Consider the following 20709-nt stretch of genomic DNA (forward strand, 5'->3'; position numbering starts at 1 on the left):
GTATCTTCAGGCAATTTTTTCACAGAGAGAAGTGAGATATCAACCCTTTCTCTTAGACCATTTTCCTTTTTGGCATCTTGATTCCAATGAAAATGCCAGAGCACAAATGGCTTCCTATTACTTCTTTGTAGAGACCTGCATAGTTTTTTGATATGGGAACTTTCACCTTGGCATGAGATAAACAAAAGTACACTGTTCCAGCTCCACACATCTCCTCCTTTGCATTTTTCTCAGGTGCTCTGGGTCACCCCCCTACTCCAGTGCAGACCCTCTCTGCCCAGTAATTTTGTTTTGCAAGAGGTTGCTCAGTGCCTTCTAGGGTTGGTAGCTCCAGTTGAGTTTGTCTTTATTTATTTTCTTGATCTATGAGGAGGTACCACATTATTCCTTTTTGAATTAGAGACACATAATCCCCAAACTAAATAGCTGAAGCTTCTCTGAAACTCCTGAAAAAAATGGAGTTTTGGAGCAATGTGAGTTGGGAGCAAAGGACAGTCACAAAAATGTTGGGAAAGTTTATGTCTACTGTATTGGAAAGAACTAAAGCTGCTCTTGTTTAAAATGCCCAGGATGGTCCAATTCTCACTGGTCTTTGGATTCTACCAGCTCTGACTATCTCAGCATTACTGAAGGTAGTTTTAGCAGACTGGAGCACCCTGGCTTGGCCAAGGAAAGGATCTGGGGAAGCAGTGTAGAGACTTCCAGGGAGCTGTGCTGAATGCAGCAAGGTGGAAATTCAGTGGTCACAGATGGAAGTGCACACACTGCTGTTTCCAGAACGGTTTGTCCCTGGTCCTGGTGGACTCAAATTGTGGACTATGATTAAAAGGATTATGTATGGATAAACTACTCGTGGAGTGCAACACGTGTCCCCCGAGTGCATAAAGTATCCTGTACTAAGGTAGAAATGAACTGTTTCTTTGCCAAGGAGATGAGAGCAATTTAGCTCCTTGAGCTAATTTAGAAACCAAAAGTTAAAACCTCTCTTGGGAAGAGACTGTTTAGGAATAAAGGCATCGGCTAATTAGGCTTAATTGCATTGTCTTGGGACAAGTGATTTATTAGGCCAATCTAGACCCATGATGGGCCTGCAGGGGTGTGTTCTCGGATTCACCGACTGAATGGCAAATATCCAAGAGCATTTTTTAACTTTAGAGTGAGTCTCTGGGAAAAAAAAAAAAAAAAGAGAGGTTAATGTGCACTCACATAATCTATTCCCATTCTCATTTCTTCAGCTCTGCACATCCTTTTATGTGACTCCCATGATTGTCTCCTTGTTCTCTGTCAAGCATTTTCTCTCTGTCTTCCTTCAAATCCTCCCCTGTAATTAAGCTGTATCTTCAAGCAATCTTGCTGCTTTTCTCATTATAAATAATCTTCTCTTTCTTCTCTGAAGGTCTTCCCTTATATTTTGTCATCTTTGCCCTGGTTAGGTTTTAAGGTGTTTGAAAGAGGAGCTGTATTCCTCCTTGTAAACTCACGGGTCTATGTATAAGTAAATGTGCTGTATATCAAGTCTGCGTCACCTATAGGACAGTTGGAGTGAGTGTGAAAGTAATGTGCTGTTTTCATTCCCTGTATGTACGCCCATGCTACCTAGACACTCTTCATTTTGAAAACTCAAGCCTTAAAATGGAGCATGTAGAAAAACAGAGACTTGGTTCCTGTAAAATTTGTCAAATATATATAAGTAGTGTTTTTAAAAAGCTTGGTGCTGGACTGATTCCTGCTTTTCATGCCTGTTATCAAGGCATCAAAGTGCTGGAATAAGTGGAGATAAACAAGTAAACAAAAGAACTTAGCTTTCATGAGTCATCTTCTCCAAAATAGTGCTTATAGCATAAGTGTGTTTGGCTGCAGATATCCTGGGGACAGATTTGAGGACTTTATGTATATTTAAATCTTTGCCTGACAACTTGAGCTTTCTTTTGTCCAAAACTCCACCAACAGTATGAAGAAATGTCATTCAAAGCATGATATTTGTCACAGCCCTTTTTAAAAATCACTTTTATTTTAAGACTGAGGCTAGTCAAATTCTTGCAATAAGTCTTTGATGGTATTCATTCTCCAGTAATCACTCACTAAACTAGTGAGTTTACATGTTAGACCTGAGCAGATTAAAATTTCTCATGCATCTCTCCTTTTGGACCACTGTGATGGGACATACACCACTTAGTCTGCTCTGCCACGGCCCTTTCCCACTCCCAGACTTGGAAACGAGAGGGGGGTGGCTCAGTTCCTTGTGGATGCAGCTTCCCATCTGCCGACTCTTGCTTTTCTTATCAGATGGTGTAAAACACAACCTCTTGAACACATGAAAGGAACCCAACAGGCTTAGCCTGATGGAAAGGTGACTGTAGCCTGGGGGCAACTCTTGCATCCCTGTTAACTAGCAAGGAAGAGATCCTGGGGCTCTCCTTGGAGTCTGTATGGTTGCTGTGATATTTTCTCCCCACTTCAAAGGAAGTGTGTTATTCGCTGCCTGCTCTTTGTGCCTCAGTTCTCCACTCTGAGACAGGTATTTTTGAAAGCACTTTGTTGTGTCTCGACTTTTCTCAATAACGGAAGGCAGTAAGTTAGTTTCCCTCCTGCTGAATGAACTTCCAGAGATACAACATTCGACCTCTAGCAAAATGGAGAGAAAACATTCTTTGCCTGCCTTTTTAATAAGTCACAAAGAGAGACATTATCTCCCTTCTTATGCTTATCTCTTAATCTGTATGTTTCTGTATCCGCCTCACAGAACCTTTCTCTCTTAGGGAGGAAAAAGTTTATTTTCAACAAGAAATGTCAAGTAAATCTTCTGCTGTTTCCACTAGGAGCTCACTTACCTCTGTGCAGAAATGTGCTGGAACTAATGCAATTTTGCATTTGGGATTTCTTACTAGATGTTGACTCACTTTCGGTATTAGATCATTTTTCACTTTTTCTACTTCAGATTCCTACTTTTGGTACTTTCAATGAAGATTTCCTCCTAAGATTCTCAATTAAAGCTGTAGTCTACGCATCCTTTAAAAATGAGATTTGCTCATGCTTTTGTATTAGTTCATTACCCCACAGTGGGGAATTGTTTCTAATTTTTCCTTACTGAATGTGCTTCGAGATCATGGTATGCCTTGAAATTGCTCTAAGCTGAAAGTACCAGCAATAGCCATTATGCTTTTGTACCATTAATACAGTTGCCATTTTTTTTTTTTTTTGTTTGGTCCCCCCCCCATTTATGTCCCCTGAAGTGTATTCCTGTAACTGTCAGTTGCTGGTTCAGATGGGGTTTCCTGCACTGTATGTCTCCCAGAGATATTCGTGTCCCTGTCCTGGTTGAATACCCCTCTGGCTTCAGCCGCAGCTTTGGGATCACACATACAGCTCATACTGTGATTCATATCACAGCCGGCACCTGATTCAAACCATAAGCATTTTTAAAGGTAATTGGAAGGTCATTCCCCAGGTTAAGGAAATAATTCAGCCTCTATTTCTTGCAAAGTTGGTGTGTGTGCACTGGAGGGATTGTGTGTGAGTTTTCTATTTTGCTTGGTTTACCACTTGTGACTTTTTGTTTCCACTTGTTCATGGCATTTCTGGTCCTCATACCCCTTCTTTCTCCCGGCTGAACCTTCATCTCTCCAGTGCTCAGCCAGGAGAATATGGTCTCACCAGGGCATACATATTCATATTTTTCTTTTCCTTTGGGCTCCTTTAGTCAAATCTATTTTATCTTCATCATTGCTGTGGGCAAGCTAGACCATTTTGTCTGTCCCCACATCAGCTGCTTTTTTGGAAAGCCCAGCAAGGCAAGTCCACAGCCTGCTGTCCTTTACTTCTTGTTCATCTCCACTCATCCTAGAGACAGGAGCTTCTGAGAAATCTTCATGACATATATTGTTTCTTCCTGCCCACTTGCTTTAAGCCATCCTTCCTCTCACTTTCTGTTTGTGAAATATTTATTTTCACTGCTGTTTGCTGCTGATGGTAAATTCTTACTATCACAGTCACTACTCCTCATTTATCATTGAAGTTGTTGGCAGTGTGTGCTGGCAGTTGCCTCTTGTTGCCTTCTACTGTGGAAACAATAAGGCAGCTACAGCAATATAATGCTCACTCAAGTGTCTGAAGAGCAGTTTCCAGTGAGATACTGGGAGGGGCACTGTATCCTTCTCTCTTTCTCTTCCTTTTCCAAGTTTCTCAGTCAGCATGGCATCAAATTTGGGACCTAATCGCATCAGTGCAACAATTTTGGGAAACTTTTAGGTTCTTTCTGTCCCATGGCATGAAAAACAGCTCCTCGAAGTGAATAATTAGTTATTAATTTCTTCAGCTGTGTATGGTTAATTGAGCAAAAGTCTAACAATTTCCTAACTTAATCTAGTTTTTCAGCATTCCTCTGTTTTCATGACATTATTCTGACTTGACTTTCTAGCAACCTATTGTAAGCAAGTGTAGAGAGATTTGGTCAGTGTTGCAGATACAGTTAGTATGTGACAGGAGAATAAGCCCATAGAGCATCCTTATCTGATGGCTTCTCACCTGCTCCCACTGTAAGAAGAGCCTGGGGGCTCCTGAAACTGGTTTTGGATCTCATGTCAACATTTGACCTTGTGTCAAACTTATTTTAGGGCCCAAAATACTGGTAGTTTATGTGCTACTGAAAATTAGGACAACTACAGCCCTGTAAAGAGATGTCCTTAAGTCACATTTCTCTCACGTTCTCTAGTGATGGATGAAATTTCAACTTTTTGAGCAGAGGCTCTTTAAAATAACTTGTGAAAATTACTCATTTCTGTTCTCCCTTAATGATTTCATGTCTTAGACTTCAACTCAATAGACTCCATTTGACTTCTTTTCTCCTTGAGTTAGTAGATGCTTTGTAACACAACTACTGGATTCTGTGGCAACTCTGCTGGCACTTAAAACTTTGAATTCAATTAGTTCCAGCCACTGACATTAAAAAAAAATAAATAAAAATCTCATCTAACGTGGATTGCTTCTTGTTTCAGGCAAAGAGCAGAGGTGATAGCCCTTACATTTTAGCTAATAAGGATTCTAGTATGATAAAGGTCTTGCATTAATATTGTGATTGCTGTATTCAAAAACAACAAAGACCTGAGGAAGTGCAGCTTCCCAGATCTTAAAATTTTTATATTATAGTTCAGTCAGAAACATGTATTATTTAGAGATCTATCTAGATATCATCATCTCAAAGATTCATCCAAGGGATTGAGGAGACTCTATAGTTCAGTAAATGCATCATAGTAATCAAAACTATCCAAGTCTCCTTTAAGTCAGAATTCACATTTAGAAGTAGCTCTAGGAGGGACTGTTGCTTTCAATTCTAGTTTAATTTAATCTATTTGAAACAGTCTAAAAAAAATTACTGAATTCTTAAAGAATGTAATATGCTTTTTTATCACCATAATATAATTGGGAACTGTTCAATACTTTATAAAAATCACTGAGAACTTTATTAATACCTCTGTGAGTAAATTGGCTCCCTGCTTGATTTTTAATTTCTGGTGTTAGGCAGAATATTCGATTTCCCCTTACTAAATGTGCTAACACACTGTTGGCTGTATTCCCCTTTTCATATATCTGATATTTGGCTAGTGGAAGTGATATATGAGCACTTTGTGATAATAGTTGTTTGTAAGCTGATTTAACAGTTTTTAATTCAACTTCATTAGCCTTAGAGGGGTTGTTTTTGTGAGATCTTTTCCTGGGATTTAATTTAGGTTCCAATTTTGTCTGCTGCTTGATCATACCTTTCTTTTGCCTGATCATGGCGAATGAAATTATCATCCCTCATTGCAAGCGCCTTCAAGGTTTGGCGGAGAGCTCTGTGCGACTCCAAGGGGCCCTGATTGGATTCGCAGCATTGCAGCCATTTCTCTTTCTCATGCCCTGATCACAGCAACTTGTTTCCTGCTATAGAAGTGAACTCAATCTCCTTTTGTTTTGACCTGGAGGGGTAACATGGAGGGACATGTTGAAATTGGTGTATTCCCACTTGTGTTGAGTCTAAAAGACTAACAAGGAAAAAATCAATTCAAGAAGAGTGTGTGTGCCCTCTATCTTCAAATACCTATCAGCTGTAAATCACCTTGCACTTGATTGACCAAACAGCCTAGGTTTTTCACCCAAGAATCTCTCTAATTGTGGCAACAGTTGCATCAAATTTCCCACCTCGGAGAAGCAGAGAACTGCGCAGCTACTTTTAGAAAAAGGATGATTACTCAAATCTAGAGATTTCTTAATTTCACCCATCACAGTTGCATAGTGAAGTAAGTGTCATTGTTTAGATTATGAAACAGTTTTTCAGGATTTTGGTCTTTGCTGTTAAAACTTGCTGCTAGGCAGAAAATGAATTTAGCTATTTTTTAACAAAGACAAACCTCAAAATAGAAGAGAAAAATTGTCTCCCTTTAGATGGTGCTGAAAATGCAAGCTATTTAACAGAAGAGGAATGTCATGCTATTAGCCTCTAATACAATCGTATTACTTTGGTCTTTTGACAAAGTAAAGCCTCATTGATATTAAATATGAAAAGTTACTACTTTCACAGTAGCAACTTTTCATAAGGAGTTTTGATTTTTGCCACCGAGTTCTAAGAGGCTGGTCCATTAATAATGTATGGCATTGCTCACAAGTCACATATGCTTAATAATTAGGAAATATTTGTAATGAGTTGAAAAGGGTAAGGAAAGCATCAGAGTATGTGCAAGTCCAAAACTGCAGAAGTCTGAGGCTAATAATTACCTGGGCTTCAAAAGCTTTTCAGATTCTAACAGCAGATCCTACTTAAAATTAACAACAGACATTGCACAGAAGAGAGTAATGAAAGAAGTCCAATTGTACCGTTTGGGATGAAGGATATCTAAATAGATATGAAGGAGAAAAAAAAAAAAGCCTTTAAATATAGCTTCTGGAAATCTTGGCAAGGCTTTCTGAAGGAGACAGTGAGAGTTAGGTTTCCAAATATTGCTAGAGTCTAACAGGGGCTAGTTGTTAACTCCCTTAAACTCCCATGCAAATTGTGGCCCATATATATATATATATACATATGCACACACTATGAAGTACACGCCATAACTAATAACTTCACAGTGTATGAAGAATTTCACCTGCACAGGAGGGTTAAAATATTTGAATTCTGCATTTCAGTGATGAGACTGGGAGTTGCTTTTCAATTATTCTTTGTTTTGATTAAACAGAATGCTCATCACCACAGCAAATATGGTTTGAAATAATTTTCTCCCTTCCAGCGAGCTGTCAACAGGGGAGCCTGGGTCAGAGCAGGGCCTTCTTGTGGGGCCCAGTACGGACAGGATGGAGTTGCAGTGAAACAACGTTGTCCATCCACTTGGCTTCAGTTGTGTTTCAGCAGAGCTGTAAAACACCAGGTGGAATTAAGCAATAGAAATATTGATTTTTATTTTATTTTCCTTGACTTAAGAGCCAGATAGGTGACGTGGATCAAGAAAAATATTAAGGTCTGAAATCAGGAGAAACCTAACACTAGAAACATCTTTTGAGCCTGAGAGGACAATTTGGGGAAAGGTTGAGAAGAGGGAAGAAACCTACTAGCATCAGCCATTACCTCCAAATCCCCTTTCCCTATCTGTATTTCAAGAAATCCAGTGTAAGATACTGCAAGGAAATCTTTTTTTTTCCCATTCTTACATGGTCCTCATTGCTAAGTATGTGAAAATATTTTAACAAATTTATTCTCACCACTCTCCAGAGAGTTAGGGCAGTACTGAGCAGCATTTCTACAGATGAGGGCTTGAGGCATGGAATGACTAAATGACTCATCCATGATCAGACAAGTCTGTGATAGCAAAGAAAATTGAAACTCCTTCTCAAACTCTAGTCAGTGAGCCAGAAATATACTATGTAAAGCAATGAGAGTTTTCTTCTGTTTTCCTGGGTGGGGGGGCAGAGGAGGCAGTCATCCTGAATTTTGGCATTGAATATGAAGAAGCACAATCATGCTCATGTTCTTGCAATAAAAATGAAATTAAAATATATCAAAAAATTGCAGTTAGAAAACTGCAATAAAATTAATGCAGAGTAGAATGTAAAGACTGTGCCCCAGCTGTTAGGCCTCAGGTCTGTGCTCAGAGTTTGTGAAGAGCTGTTTGCAAATCTGGGTGAGAGTAAGGTGGCTTTGAGGGGATGATACAACTGTTTATATAAGCTTGTCATCTGGGATTGACTTTTGTCTGAGTTCAGAAACATTAAGAGATGTTCCTGCTCAGGACCTGAGTCCTGGCTACTTTTTCTATCTATATTGTGCTATGTGGAGCCCAGGACACTGGATGAATACACCTCAAGATATGGAATTAAACTTTCAGTTGAACTGGAGATTTATATATGGATGTAAGACATGATAAGGGATATTTTTAGTCTTTGGGAGCTGACTGTAACTTGTTGTTTTTTTTTTTTTTTTTTTTTTAACCTGCATTTTGAAACATGAAAGCTGTGCAGAACTGGACTTTGGATGTGGTACCACCACGTTCTCCTAGGCAGCAGGGTGATGATCAAGCATGGCCAAATCGCCATGACTGAGGTCAGATGTAGTTTGTTCCTAGCTTCAGGCTGGCTCCAGCCTCCAGGCTTTCTGTATTCTTTTGTAGTCTAATTCCTAAAACCTCCTGGGTTGTTTATTTAACATGTTTCCTGCTGATAGTGTGATATTGGAGACACAGTTAACCTTCATTCTCTAAACTTGTGTCACACCATGTTGTGGCTCTTAGTTGTCTGTTATAGGTGTTAAGAGTGTCATGAGACATAAGCACAGGGCATGGATGTGCTCTTCAACCAGCCAGTTGTGTCATGGACATAGAGGACTGCAAGAAACTCAATGAGTATTGTTGGCCTTTTCTTTTGTTTTCCTGCACGAGGCTGCCTTTGCAGATGTAGTATAATATCTGCCTCAGTTCTGTGTAATAAACTTTGGGAGCAGGGAGATGTCTCATTAACTCCTCAAAGCTGATTCTTACTCATAGCTAGAACAGCAGCATGAAAACTCAAACAAATCTTTGCCAACACCTGGAAGTTTTTGCAAAAATAAAACAATGGGTGAATGAAGAGCTTGGCTGCCACCCGGTAGATATATCAGCTGCTTTGTGGACACAGTCCACCCCAAAACTGCCTGCTTATGATTTAGCTTAGTCCATGGTTTCATAAACAGAGCATGCTTTGTTGGTATATGCTCCTAATATAGATATAATCTAAGTAATTAATACGAAATTTCTAGATAGAGTTGTGACCTGATAACGGAGAGAAGACAAACTGTTCCATGCCCAGTGAAGCTGGCAAGTGTAATATAAAGTATTACTGATTTCACACTGCATTCCTGTTGTAGCTTTTCAATGTGCTTTCTCATGGACATGAAAATATTTCTCACACAATATAATGACAGTATGCTTCCAGCGCATTGCCCTGGATTGTGAAAGTTGGGCCACATTAATGGTATTTCCCTGTTTTCTGTATCACTCCTTTCTTTTTTTTTTTCATGCCAAGAAGGGAAATGAGGCCCATGTTGCTTCAGGCTGTAAATTATAAATGAGTAGCATGATCATCTGTAACTTCGAAGCAAAGGTCAAAGGAATTTTTTTTGTATTTTCTTCTGTGTTCTTTAACTGGATCTTCTTTGATGTTTACACTACACATATATCATGATCATTATATCCCCCACTCTTGCATCATTAATGCAACTACAAACGAGATGACTCAAATTATGAACAACCAGCATTTCAGTCTAAAGCAGACAGATACGAAGAAGGAAAATGAACTAAATAAAACTACTTATTGAGGGGATTGTTCCCTGGTGTAAATGCACTTAAAGAGAGCATGACTAAATGAGAGGATACTGTTCCCTTCTGGAGTCATTTTCCAACCCAGCAAATTTTTGTTCATTGATTTGTGAAATACGAGAACATTTTTGGGTAAAAATAAGGAATTTGAAAACCTTTCGGCAATATTTCATTATATGCTCACTTGTTTTATGAAATTGAGCTAGTAACAGATTGCTTTAAATTTAATATGGCACTTCTAGTGGAAGGTGTCCCTGCCCATGGCAGAGGGGTTGGAATTGGATGATCTTTAAGGTCCCTCCCAACCCAAACCATTCTATGATTTAAAAACTAGTTCTGTGTATAGACTGGAAAGCTGCAGAATTCCCTATTTCAGTGTTATCAAACCATGAAGACATGCGTTTTATCTGAGGCATGAAATAAAACAGTGCGTTATCTATTTTAAAAGTTATTTTATTATAGAAGTGGGTTTGTAAAAACATGCACACCTAGCAAAATGTCCCACAGCTGATTCTGCATTAATCTACTCTCCTTTTTGGCATGATTGCAATGGGTTTCATGTATGTTTTTGCTGCTGGATGGAGAGATGTTAGCTGCAGGAGCACCTCTGCTGAGCAGCCCTGGGAGGCTGAGGCTACCTGGGCCTGTCAGCAGGATGCCATCGGGGCACACACCACAAAGCTGGCCAGCACTGGGATAACGTTTATATACTGGGATACACTGACATGTCAAGGGCAGTGACCAGTAAAACGTTATTCTCGAAGATTTATAGTGGAACACTTGCAAAATTAGATCCTTTTCTCCCCAGACACTGATTTTTAACACACTCCACAAAACAGGTTTTATCTGCAATGAAAAGGATGTAACTCTAGAGTCCTGTTACTAACAAGTTTAAGGGATTTTTAAACACAAGCATATCATATCAGACTTTTCAGAGCCTTCAACGTTATGGATTTTGTAAAGATTATGGTTTGGAATTCAAAATCAATTTAGATCTTGGTGCCTTTGTTCTTGAAGCAGAGATAGTCAAAATGGTGACTGCATTTCAAAATACTCATTTTGCATGCAGAGTAACATAACTTTAATAAGAAATTTTACTGCAGTATCTTAATGTGCAGTTTTATTGCCTATTATTTTTAGCGAGCATTTATAAAGCCTTATGTTTGGGGTTTAACACCTTAGTTATTTCCCATCATAACAGGTTGAAATTTGGCATAGCAGTGGCAACTTCATTTCAAAATTTTCACAGAAAATTGTAAACAGCAAATTGCTAATTTGAAAAGATTTTGTTAATTTCCACACTTTGAAGCCTGTCAACTTAAATGTCAAATAATGTGACATCCATATGGACCATTAGATCAATGAGAGTGTAGGACCAGAGCTGCCTCAAAGTGCACATCCTGTAGTGACACCTCTGAAGTTCTAGAACAGCCAAAAAGAAAAAAAAAGAAAAAAGAAAAAAGCAAATTGTCAATGTTATGGTAGGAAAGGGCAAGACAGCTAAAACTGTCTTTAAAAAAATCCTTCATTCTGTCATTTTGGAAAAGTTCTGAAATTTCAGTTTCCAAGTTGCAAATGTGGTGCTGCAGCAGAGGGCTGGTTTTAAGCCAGCCTCAGAGTTAGTAAGTTTTGAGTATTCAAAATGCAACCAGAGTGCTTTTCATCAGGCTGTATCTGGGTAATATTCTGGTTGATGTTTATTATGTCTTTGACTTTAGGATGTGGTCTAAATAGAACATAGCATTGTATTCTTCTTGCTATAGAGTAATAGTCCAAATGTCATACTTCCCATGGATTTTTTTCTGTTTAAAACTTTTGGAATTAATGGAATGTGTGTGCCATTGACATTAGTATCATGTTGTAGTAACATACAACATTCAGGGTTTATAGTAAAATGTTTTATATATATTATACAGTTCATATTAAATAGCTGGAATATCTTTTATGATTCAAAGCATCAGTAACTGAGTCACTTGGGCAGAAGATGCATTATACTTTATTTGGTGTATACTCATTTTGGCAATGTAATATCTCATTTGAAATGAATGTATATTGCACTATTGATTTTCATGGGTCTTAGAATAATAAAAACATCACGCAGCAATAAAGAAAAAAGTACGCTTTTTTTGTATACACTATGTTTGGATGCAGCTCAGAGCCTTTCATAGAAGTAAACATAAAACCTATGTTGTTATACAGAAATATGAAGTATTTTATTTTACACTATGCGGTATTCATATAACAAGTTTTTAACTCAAACGTGGTTTAAATTCTGTAGAGCTAAGCTCTTTTAAGCATACTGCAAAGAAGTGTTCCTGCTTTAGAGAGGGGCAATGACTTTCCTTTTCCTTGTCTACCTCCAGGAAGGCTGATCTACCATGAGGTTTACTTATAGATTTTTTTTTTTTTATTATTATTACAAATTTTGAACAGTTGCCAGGCTTCACTCCTAACAACTCTGCTAACTGGCATAGAGAAAACTGAGCGAAGCCTTGGAAGAAATGGTGTCCTGGAGACTGTGGTTAATAGCATTGATACATGGGAAATTTCAAGTAGCACTGACATTATTAGTCACCAATATTATCATGTACTGAGTTAATAATTAGAGAACCCAAAGGAGGTGGGGAGAGAGTCCTTGATTTTACAATATTGACTTTATCCGCAGCGCCTTGGGCTCTATGTGATCCAGCTGCTTTGGAAAACTGTTTATTGCTATCTCCTTGAGCATATTTTTCAGCAAATATGAGTTGTTAATGTAGTGTCATCATGATGTACAAGCTTGGATAAATGATTTTTGAAATAAATTATCTTTAATTATTTTTTTTCCAGAGATGATCTTAAAAAAAATATTTTTCCATTAAACTCGTTTGTTTTTTACTTCAAGGAAAGCTTTTGAGGAATAAGTTCAGGAGAATAAAAGTTTACTCAGAATTCACACTGCTGTCTCGCAGTAGGGAAGAGACAATGCCCACACAATCCATATTCTGAGGTCCTATTGTCTGTCTGCTGTCCATCACTATTTTCTTGGTGAAAAAAAGTCAGATTTTATAACACCTTTTAGCTTTCAATATTCATTAAACTAAGTGGGAGGGTTTGAATTTAATGCCTTGAAAAAAAAACAGTGGAAATACTTCTGTTCTATTTTTTGTTTTGTGAAATGAATTCAGAGAAAATGGATATTGTTAGAATCAATAGTTAATTGAAAGATGTGGTACATTTTACCACTAGTAGTTAAAAAGAAATTCCCAAATAGTAAAATTAAGTTTTTAGTGCTAGCTATTTATAGAATTTATTGCATTTTTATGTCATTGTTAGAAATACAATGTATTAATAGAAGTGCATATATTTCTTAATCTTATGTATTTCTTAACTCTGAAATCTAAATTAAAAGATATTATACCAAGATTGATATTAATTTGCATTCTTTACAAAATTTTAGGCTAATTGGCTGGTGGGGTCATGACTTCAAAACACGATTCCTCATGGAAAACAGTATGTACTTTTGCACTTTCAATTTTACCTTATTTGATGTATTTATATACAACCAGCGTCACTTTTATAGTAGTCTAAATAGAAGGGATAGAACTTTGCATTTCTTCACTCATGTTAAAGTTATTAAGCAAAACTCATCCTAAATATTTTAATGCAATAGAGTTAACAAAACAAATGTGGGAATAAATTTGGTCTCTGGGCATATGGGTCTGACTGTCTGCTTCTAGACATTTTACTAAAATACCTTCAAAATGCAAATCTAGAATACGGATGAAACTTTCAAAGTATCTCAGTGAATTAAACTCATAAGTCTCTGAGGAGCGAGGATCTGCTATCATTCACTTGGGTAATATCTTTTTTTAGGATTAGTTCCACTAGAATTAATGAGAAATTATATAAATAAAGGTAAGGCAACCTGACATAAGTCACGAAATACCACTAATGTTTCAGCATCTCCTAATTCCTTGCACTAGCAAAAGATGAGTTATAAGACAAAACCAAATCTGCTTTGAAATAGACAAGTATGTATTGCCCCAATATGAAATGAGGACTCCTTTACAAATCTGACAGTTAGACTGTTCAGCTCCATTTTAAAATATGGCAGACAGAATACCCTGGGGATGAGAAGGAGAAAGGAGCTTTTTGGTTTGATTGGTTGTTTTGGTTTTAATATATTTTTAATTTTCTGTGGCAGTGCCTATTGATGTGACTTTGGCTGGAGAACACCTCTCTTAATAGCTTCAGTCTGCTCTTTGTTTTCTGACCAAATGTAAGAGAGTGGCATTATGGAAAGCCAGCAGGAGACACAAATTACCTTGAAATACTGTTAGAAGAAGAAAATCCTTTATTCGTTTCTATAGGCAGTTTATAGGGGAGAAGTTGGGCAATGATCATTATAAAATTAGCCAGTCTGCTGTGCATGAAAAGCATTTCCTCCACAGCATCCAGCTCTGGTGCTGGAGCATAAAATAGAAACGGTGACACAGAACTTACAGCGAGGCTTTATAGATTTATTAAATAGATTTTGTGAAATTTCACAGCCTAAAGTCTATACAACTTCTCTATGTGGCCTGAAGCTACACTTAGCTGCATACGCAGTCTCCCATGTGTCTCGTCATTTTAATAAAGTTAAGGAACATGATTCCCTGCTCGTGCACCGCAGCTTCTCATGAGCGTGCCTCTGCTGACTTGGAATTTCTCTGGTTTGTGCCAGTGTTAAAAGAGATTCAAGTGTAAATGTTGTTTTAACACACACCATTTAAACAAATTAATTGCAGTTCTCTAGTTCCCATGAAGCTGCTAATGAGGTCTTCTGCTGGATAAAATTGGGCTTCTCTCAAAGTTAAGAGTATTAGCTGTGAATAGATTGCTATTTCCTTTTAATGACCGATTCCTACAAGCCACTTTAGTGAAATATTTTATTGTGTGAGGATGGACTTCAAGATAAGGTCCAATCCATTAAAAGGAAGCAAACAAAACCACTAACATAAGTTATTCATTTTCCAGAATTACAACTAAGTGAAGGAATTAATGGATTTCGGTTATCAAATCCTCCAATTTTACTGGTCTGTTCTCTGCAAGCTAGTTTAGAGGTAAGTGACTGGTTTACTTTGAGCCTGAATTTAAGAGTATTAAAATGTTAAATGAATGTTACATGTATTATTGCTGTCTCCCTTAAAAAAGTGCAGAATAGTTAAGAAGCGAAGGGGGAGGGGAAGGAATGAAAACAAAAAAAAAATAACCCCACAACCCTGAGAAACCCAGGCGTCTAATAAATATACTCATCCCTTCACTGTTCTCACAAACTTTGCTGTTGGACCCAGTATACATGAGGTTTGTACATCCAAGCCTGGCCGCTAGCACTGTGCTTGTCCTGGCTTTTCAGGGCTCAGTACAAACAGCAGCTTTTCCCATGGAGATATTCAGAGCTTGCCTCAGTGCAACTCGTGAAGGATGCTGTTTGAGATCTTCCTATGAAGGAATTGCGTTAACTCTGGAAAGTTGCATCCCAAGTTGCTTCTACATATATTTCCCTGAGCAAAGCAGACTTAGCTCCTTTATGAAAGAAAATGGATGTGGCCACTGGGTGTCCTGGAGCCTAAGCTGAACCAGTGGCTCAGGGAACCTCTCATCTGCTGTAGTCTCTTTGATAACAAACAGAAAAGACAGAAGCTGTCTGTGAACGCTTCCTAAAAGGGGAATTGATGAGTGTAGGATAGCTCCAAACTGTTTTTTCCTTTCATCTCTTCATTAGTGTTCTGGTGGCCAAAGGAGCAGGGCCCATCTCTGACCTATCTTGGTCCAAATCGCTGAGCTGTGGAAAGGCCAGTCCTGCTGTACAGACCTAATCCCTTCCTTTCTAGGAAGGTGCGACCCATGTGCTGAAAGCCTCTGGTCCACCTTGGAAAGCACAATTCAGCCCCGTCTGAAGGCATGCAGCTGTTCTCCAAACACCTTGTATCGTGTTGCGTTTCATATTGAGACGTAGCAGCATTTCTCTTATGGATTGTTCACCTCTGAAATGCAGGACTCTGCGGGTCTTTGTGGCTGAAAGGGATGTTTTTCAAAGTGTTCAGAGAAGAGAAGTTGTGTTTTATGTAGATTTCCCTACTATATGGTACTATATTAAAATTTTTCCTAAGCTGTTTTTCAAGCCAGCCTTGGTTAGCCAGGTTTTGCCACCAGCAAAAATGGGAGAAATTTATTTCTGCTAGCATTCCATTAACGCTAGTGTAACGGCAAAGCTGATGCTGGAACAAAGGGCAACGTCCATACGCCGTATGTCCCTCTTCTTTATTTACTGAAAAAACAGTATCTCAAGCAAATGAAGTCAGAAAATTGCCAGTTGTGCGCTCTCCAGCTTACGTGCAACGCTGAAGGACTGCAAAGGGCACAGCAATGCTTCTTGTTCTGCCTGACAATTTATTTTGTTAGTCCTTAAACATCCAATATATTTTTTTAAACTTTATGTGACCTTCGAGATAAGCTGAAAGCTATTCTGCTATGACCCAGATTGTCAGTGCTCCAGTTTGTGTGGGTTGATGTCATTTAGCCCACTGCAGGGAGCCTCAAACAATGAGGGCTGAGCAGTTTCCATCGCCTCCCCTTTCCGTGCCTGCATTACCTTTTGGCACAGCCAGGATTTCCCAGTGCTAATTGCTCTAATACAGTGGGAAACAAAATAGTTTTCATGTCTGGCAAGAGATGGCTAGTGAAATTGCATGCCACCTTCACTGGGACACATTAAGCAGAAGGCAGTGTTTCCAATGGAAACAATGAAAACTGCAAGTGTTAATGGATGTTATTCCTCAATAATGCTTAAAGTGACTGTTATGGCAGTGGCTGCTCCCTTTTATGGAAAAAAGGGGAGCGCTCTACAGCCACATTTAAAAGATCTTTTTCAAAAAATGTCACTCAGGAGGCCAAATATTCCTTGCACAAAGCCTGAGCAAACAGATTTTTGCATGCAGCCTAAGGAGATCCATCCCTCATACTGCTGCAAAGCCCAGAGGAATAGGAGGCAGGTCTCCATTTTACCTCCAGTAATGAGCTGAATAGTCCTATGTACTCTTTGTCTGTCTGTATGGTGAGGGAAGCACCTCTAGATTTTTGCTGACCTGTGCAAGTACTGACTTCTGACAGCTCTGGTCCCTGTCACATTCAGTTCTGTGACTGCACTGTCTCCATGCAAAGTCTGTCTTACAGCGGCCATATTTTGTTTCACAGAAAACACACGTAGGGGCTTTCGGCTTTGTGCAGCATCTAGTGGTTGTGATGACAGCATCATGGAGTAATATTTGGGCTATTCTACAAAAGAGTGGTTTCCAGGTGCTACTGGAAACCAGACTTTGTTGTGTTTTGAGTAGGATTTCTGTTACCTCTTTATACAGTCTTCCAGGTTATGATATAAGTAATCTTAAAAGTGTTACTCCTTCAGTGCGGAGCAGTGTTTTCTTGAACGTGAAGATCATAGATTTTCATACGGGACCTCCGCTTGCCTCTTTTTTTGCAGCCTGCAGTCAGTGAAGGCATAATTGCCCATGAGCAGTGATATTGCATTGATGTGCCAGAATGTGATCGGAAGTGACTATTGGGTACTTGCATGTCTATATTTTATCATTTTTACCTGCTTGCATGAGAAGAAAAGGAAGGGTTTGAGGAAGGCAGAGGTAAATTGTTTCCTGGGTCATATTTTCCATTATTCCCTGTAACTGAGCCTTTCCAGAACACAAGCAGAAGCTGTCTTGCCTTCTCCTGCTCCCAAACTCTTCTGCCACATTGTTCTTGTCTGTGTGGCGAAGTAGCACTGCCATTTTTAAGCAATTGCTTTTGCACATCTCAGGATGTTTTGAGTTTCTGCAGCTCACCAGTCCCTGTAGCTGTGTAAGAGCATAGATCTATTAAACCAGAATCACATGAGTATTTTTTCTTCATGCGGGCTAGCAGACACTTACAGAGACTGTACAGCACTTAAAGCAGTAAAGTCAATATGTTAGTATAAATTTTGTGCTTTCAAAGACAAGAATTTGTAAATCAGTCAGGATGTTTCAGTCTCGATCCTTGGATTTTGAGGTACATACAAAGGAAAACTTGTATATGATTTTTGAGTTTCATGCAGCCCTGTTGTATGTATACAGAATTTATGGGTCCTCTTCAGAGATGCAGATGAACGCTCTCTTAGAAAACTGTTTTTGTGTGCTAGTTCATTTATGCAGATATGGATGTGTGTAAAACTTTTAACAGTAGACAGAAATGTCTTTCATTATCTAAAGTAATAACATTTATCCTGTGTTTTCAAAAGCCTAATCCTGCCATGTTTATGTATAATGTCTATCTGATATTACCACTTGATTTCCGTGATAATATACAGAGAAATCTGCTACCCATTTAGTCTTTTTTACTTCCTTTTTATTTTCTATAGTAACGCATTATCATCCTAATGATTTGAAATCATTACAGGTTTTTGGTCAAACTACAATGAAGGCATTGAGAAGGAAATCCATTCTACTCACCGGTTACTTGGAATACCTGATAAAACATTACTATAATGAGGATAAAACAAATCCAGAGAAGCCCTTTGTTAAAATAATCACACCATCTCAGATTGAGGAAAGAGGTTGCCAACTCACACTATCTTTTTCCCTTCCAATCAAATCTGTGTTTAAAGAGCTGGAGAAGAGAGGAGTAGCTGTGAGTAAATCAAATTTTATCTTCTTATGCACTGTTTTGTGAACCTGTACCATAACAAAGTAATAATTTTTCTTTTATTCAAATATAGTCTCATACAGGGCCAAAAAAGACTGGGAATGATGAAAATTGCTTACGTAGCATCTTCAATCTTTACTTGTGCAAATAATCAAATAAGTAGAGTTATTTTATAAACTATTTGTTAGTCTGTTTATTGTCCTTTCTCTATTAATTCATTTCCAGTAGTTCTGTGAGTAGCACCCAGGAGTCACTACTGAGGTTAGAGCTGCTTTATGGGTGCATTATGGTGGGAGGCATTATGGATCTGAAGCTGGTGGTCTGAACAGGAAAGAGGAAAAAACAGAAAAAAACCAAATCACTGGAAAAACACAAATATGTTAGAGCTGTCCAGTGCAATGTACTGCCTGCCCAGGCTTCCCCTGTTCAGCGTGCTTGTCCAGGTCCCCTGCTGTGGGTCCAGACATGAGACCACAAAGAGGGGGTCCGAGCCCCCCCAGGGTGCTGGCAGTCAGCAGCACTCCGGTGGTGCTCACCATCCTCAACGCCACAGCTCGCACACCTACAACCCGACGATGACAAGGAGCTCTGAACCTCCACCAGTCCCTTTCCTGATTTGCAAATGGTCCAACCCTTCCTCTTTGCAAGGCATTGAGGAGGAGGTATTAAAAAGCTGCCATTTCCTTAGAGATGTGTTTTAGGCCTCAGAAAAAGAGGCTACTGAACGGCAGTGCCAGGTAATGGCACAGTTACTGGTGAGCACTGCTCAAAAAGAATAAAAGCTAAATTTAAGGCTATACATTTGGTGATTTAGAAGTGCTGGGAGGTGAGGCTGATAGCATAATGCCATATAAATGATATATGAGTTTTATGTCTGCTGGTGACTTGTATCCCCAAAGGGGAACTCTTCTAGGCTAAATATGCTGCTGTTTTGGTGCTGCCAGGGAATTCCAGGAACTGCTGCTTTTAAGAGGGCATGGGGCCTTACACTGTTGGCTTGTCTTCATGATGCAGTAATATGCTTCAAATATGAGAGATTATTCTATTCAGAGAAATGTTCAGATTCACAAGGGGGGGGAAGAAAAATACTGCAAGCTCTGCGACATTATTGTACCTGTATTACAAGACGCTCTGTTCTACTGGCATTTTTCTGTTTTGTGGTGTTTTTTTTGTCACCTGTGTGCTTCTTCAACTATGGGTTGCTATAGGTGTTAATGTAAATTATGGAGATGCATGGCTGGTTTGGAACCCCTCAATGACACTGCTAGAGTTTTGCCCATCCTGAGCCTTGCATCCTTTTTTAGGTAACACACTATTCTTCTTGCTGTTCTTCACAATAATGCTCCTCACAATAGTTTCTTGGGGGACCCAAAGTTTTTACATGTGTCTCCTTGTTGGTCTAGTCATTCTTCCTTGAAGACAAGGATGACATTTAAAAATATATTCTGACAGATAAATATGAAGTGACCTGAATTTACGAAGTGTTCCCTTTCTGTTTTGCAGTGCGACATGCGAGAACCAAATGCTCTTCGCATTGCCCCAGTTCCTCTCTACAATTCTTTCCATGATGTGCACAGATTTATTGAAATCCTGGGATCTGCAATTACATCTTCAAAACAAACAGCAAACAATACTGCGCTATCTGGTTCTTATTGATGGCTCAGCTGTATCTTTTAATCTATTTCTGACTAAGATGCATTTATCCCGCTGAGCGATTCTTTGCTTCAAGTAGACTGAGCTATATCCCATGCAATTTGCAAAAAAATGACTGTGCTTGAATAGTTATTTACAACAGACATAGTTTTATTAAAGCTCATATTTCCACTCTGCTTTGACTTTGACTTCATGAATTAGTATGCTTTGTATATTTTAATGGGGCTTTTCTTAAACATTTTATGTAGTTTTATTACATTAGCTTTGAGAAGCATGGAAGAATTGCTATCAACTAGAACAGGAATGAAAAAAAATCCCTTCTTTATTATAAAAATGATGCATAATAAAAAGTGGAAAATAGACAAATCACCAACTGTTAAAAGATATAGTCCAATTTACATTTTTAATTTATCAATTCTATTTAAAGTACATAGTATAGCTGAAAAGTAAAAGTTGAACAATTAGTTGTTTCAAAACTGTTAACTGCTGCGTACTGAATTTTTCAAAAGGCCCAACTTTTTAAAATTCTAGTTTAATTAATGGTTTA

General features: G+C 38.6%; 1 protein-coding gene across 3 annotated transcripts in view; it reads left to right on the forward strand.

Annotated features, from left to right (window-relative positions):
- The window catches only part of KYNU (kynureninase), a 62531-nt gene extending 42193 nt beyond the window's left edge, over positions 1–20338 (forward strand). For all 3 annotated transcript variants that reach the window (XM_074872337.1, XM_074872336.1, XM_074872338.1), the window contains exons 11-14: positions 13252–13304; positions 14811–14896; positions 18264–18494; positions 20013–20338. In XM_074872337.1, coding sequence (XP_074728438.1) covers positions 13252–13304; positions 14811–14896; positions 18264–18494; positions 20013–20165 — 523 coding nt within the window. In that variant the 3' untranslated portion in view covers positions 20166–20338. The remainder of the gene's footprint in view (positions 1–13251; positions 13305–14810; positions 14897–18263; positions 18495–20012) is intronic.
- The last annotated feature ends 371 nt before the right edge of the window (positions 20339–20709 follow it).

Source organism: Strix uralensis, chromosome 6 (assembly GCF_047716275.1).
Source record: "Strix uralensis isolate ZFMK-TIS-50842 chromosome 6, bStrUra1, whole genome shotgun sequence".
Classification (NCBI taxonomy): Eukaryota; Metazoa; Chordata; class Aves; order Strigiformes; family Strigidae; genus Strix; species Strix uralensis.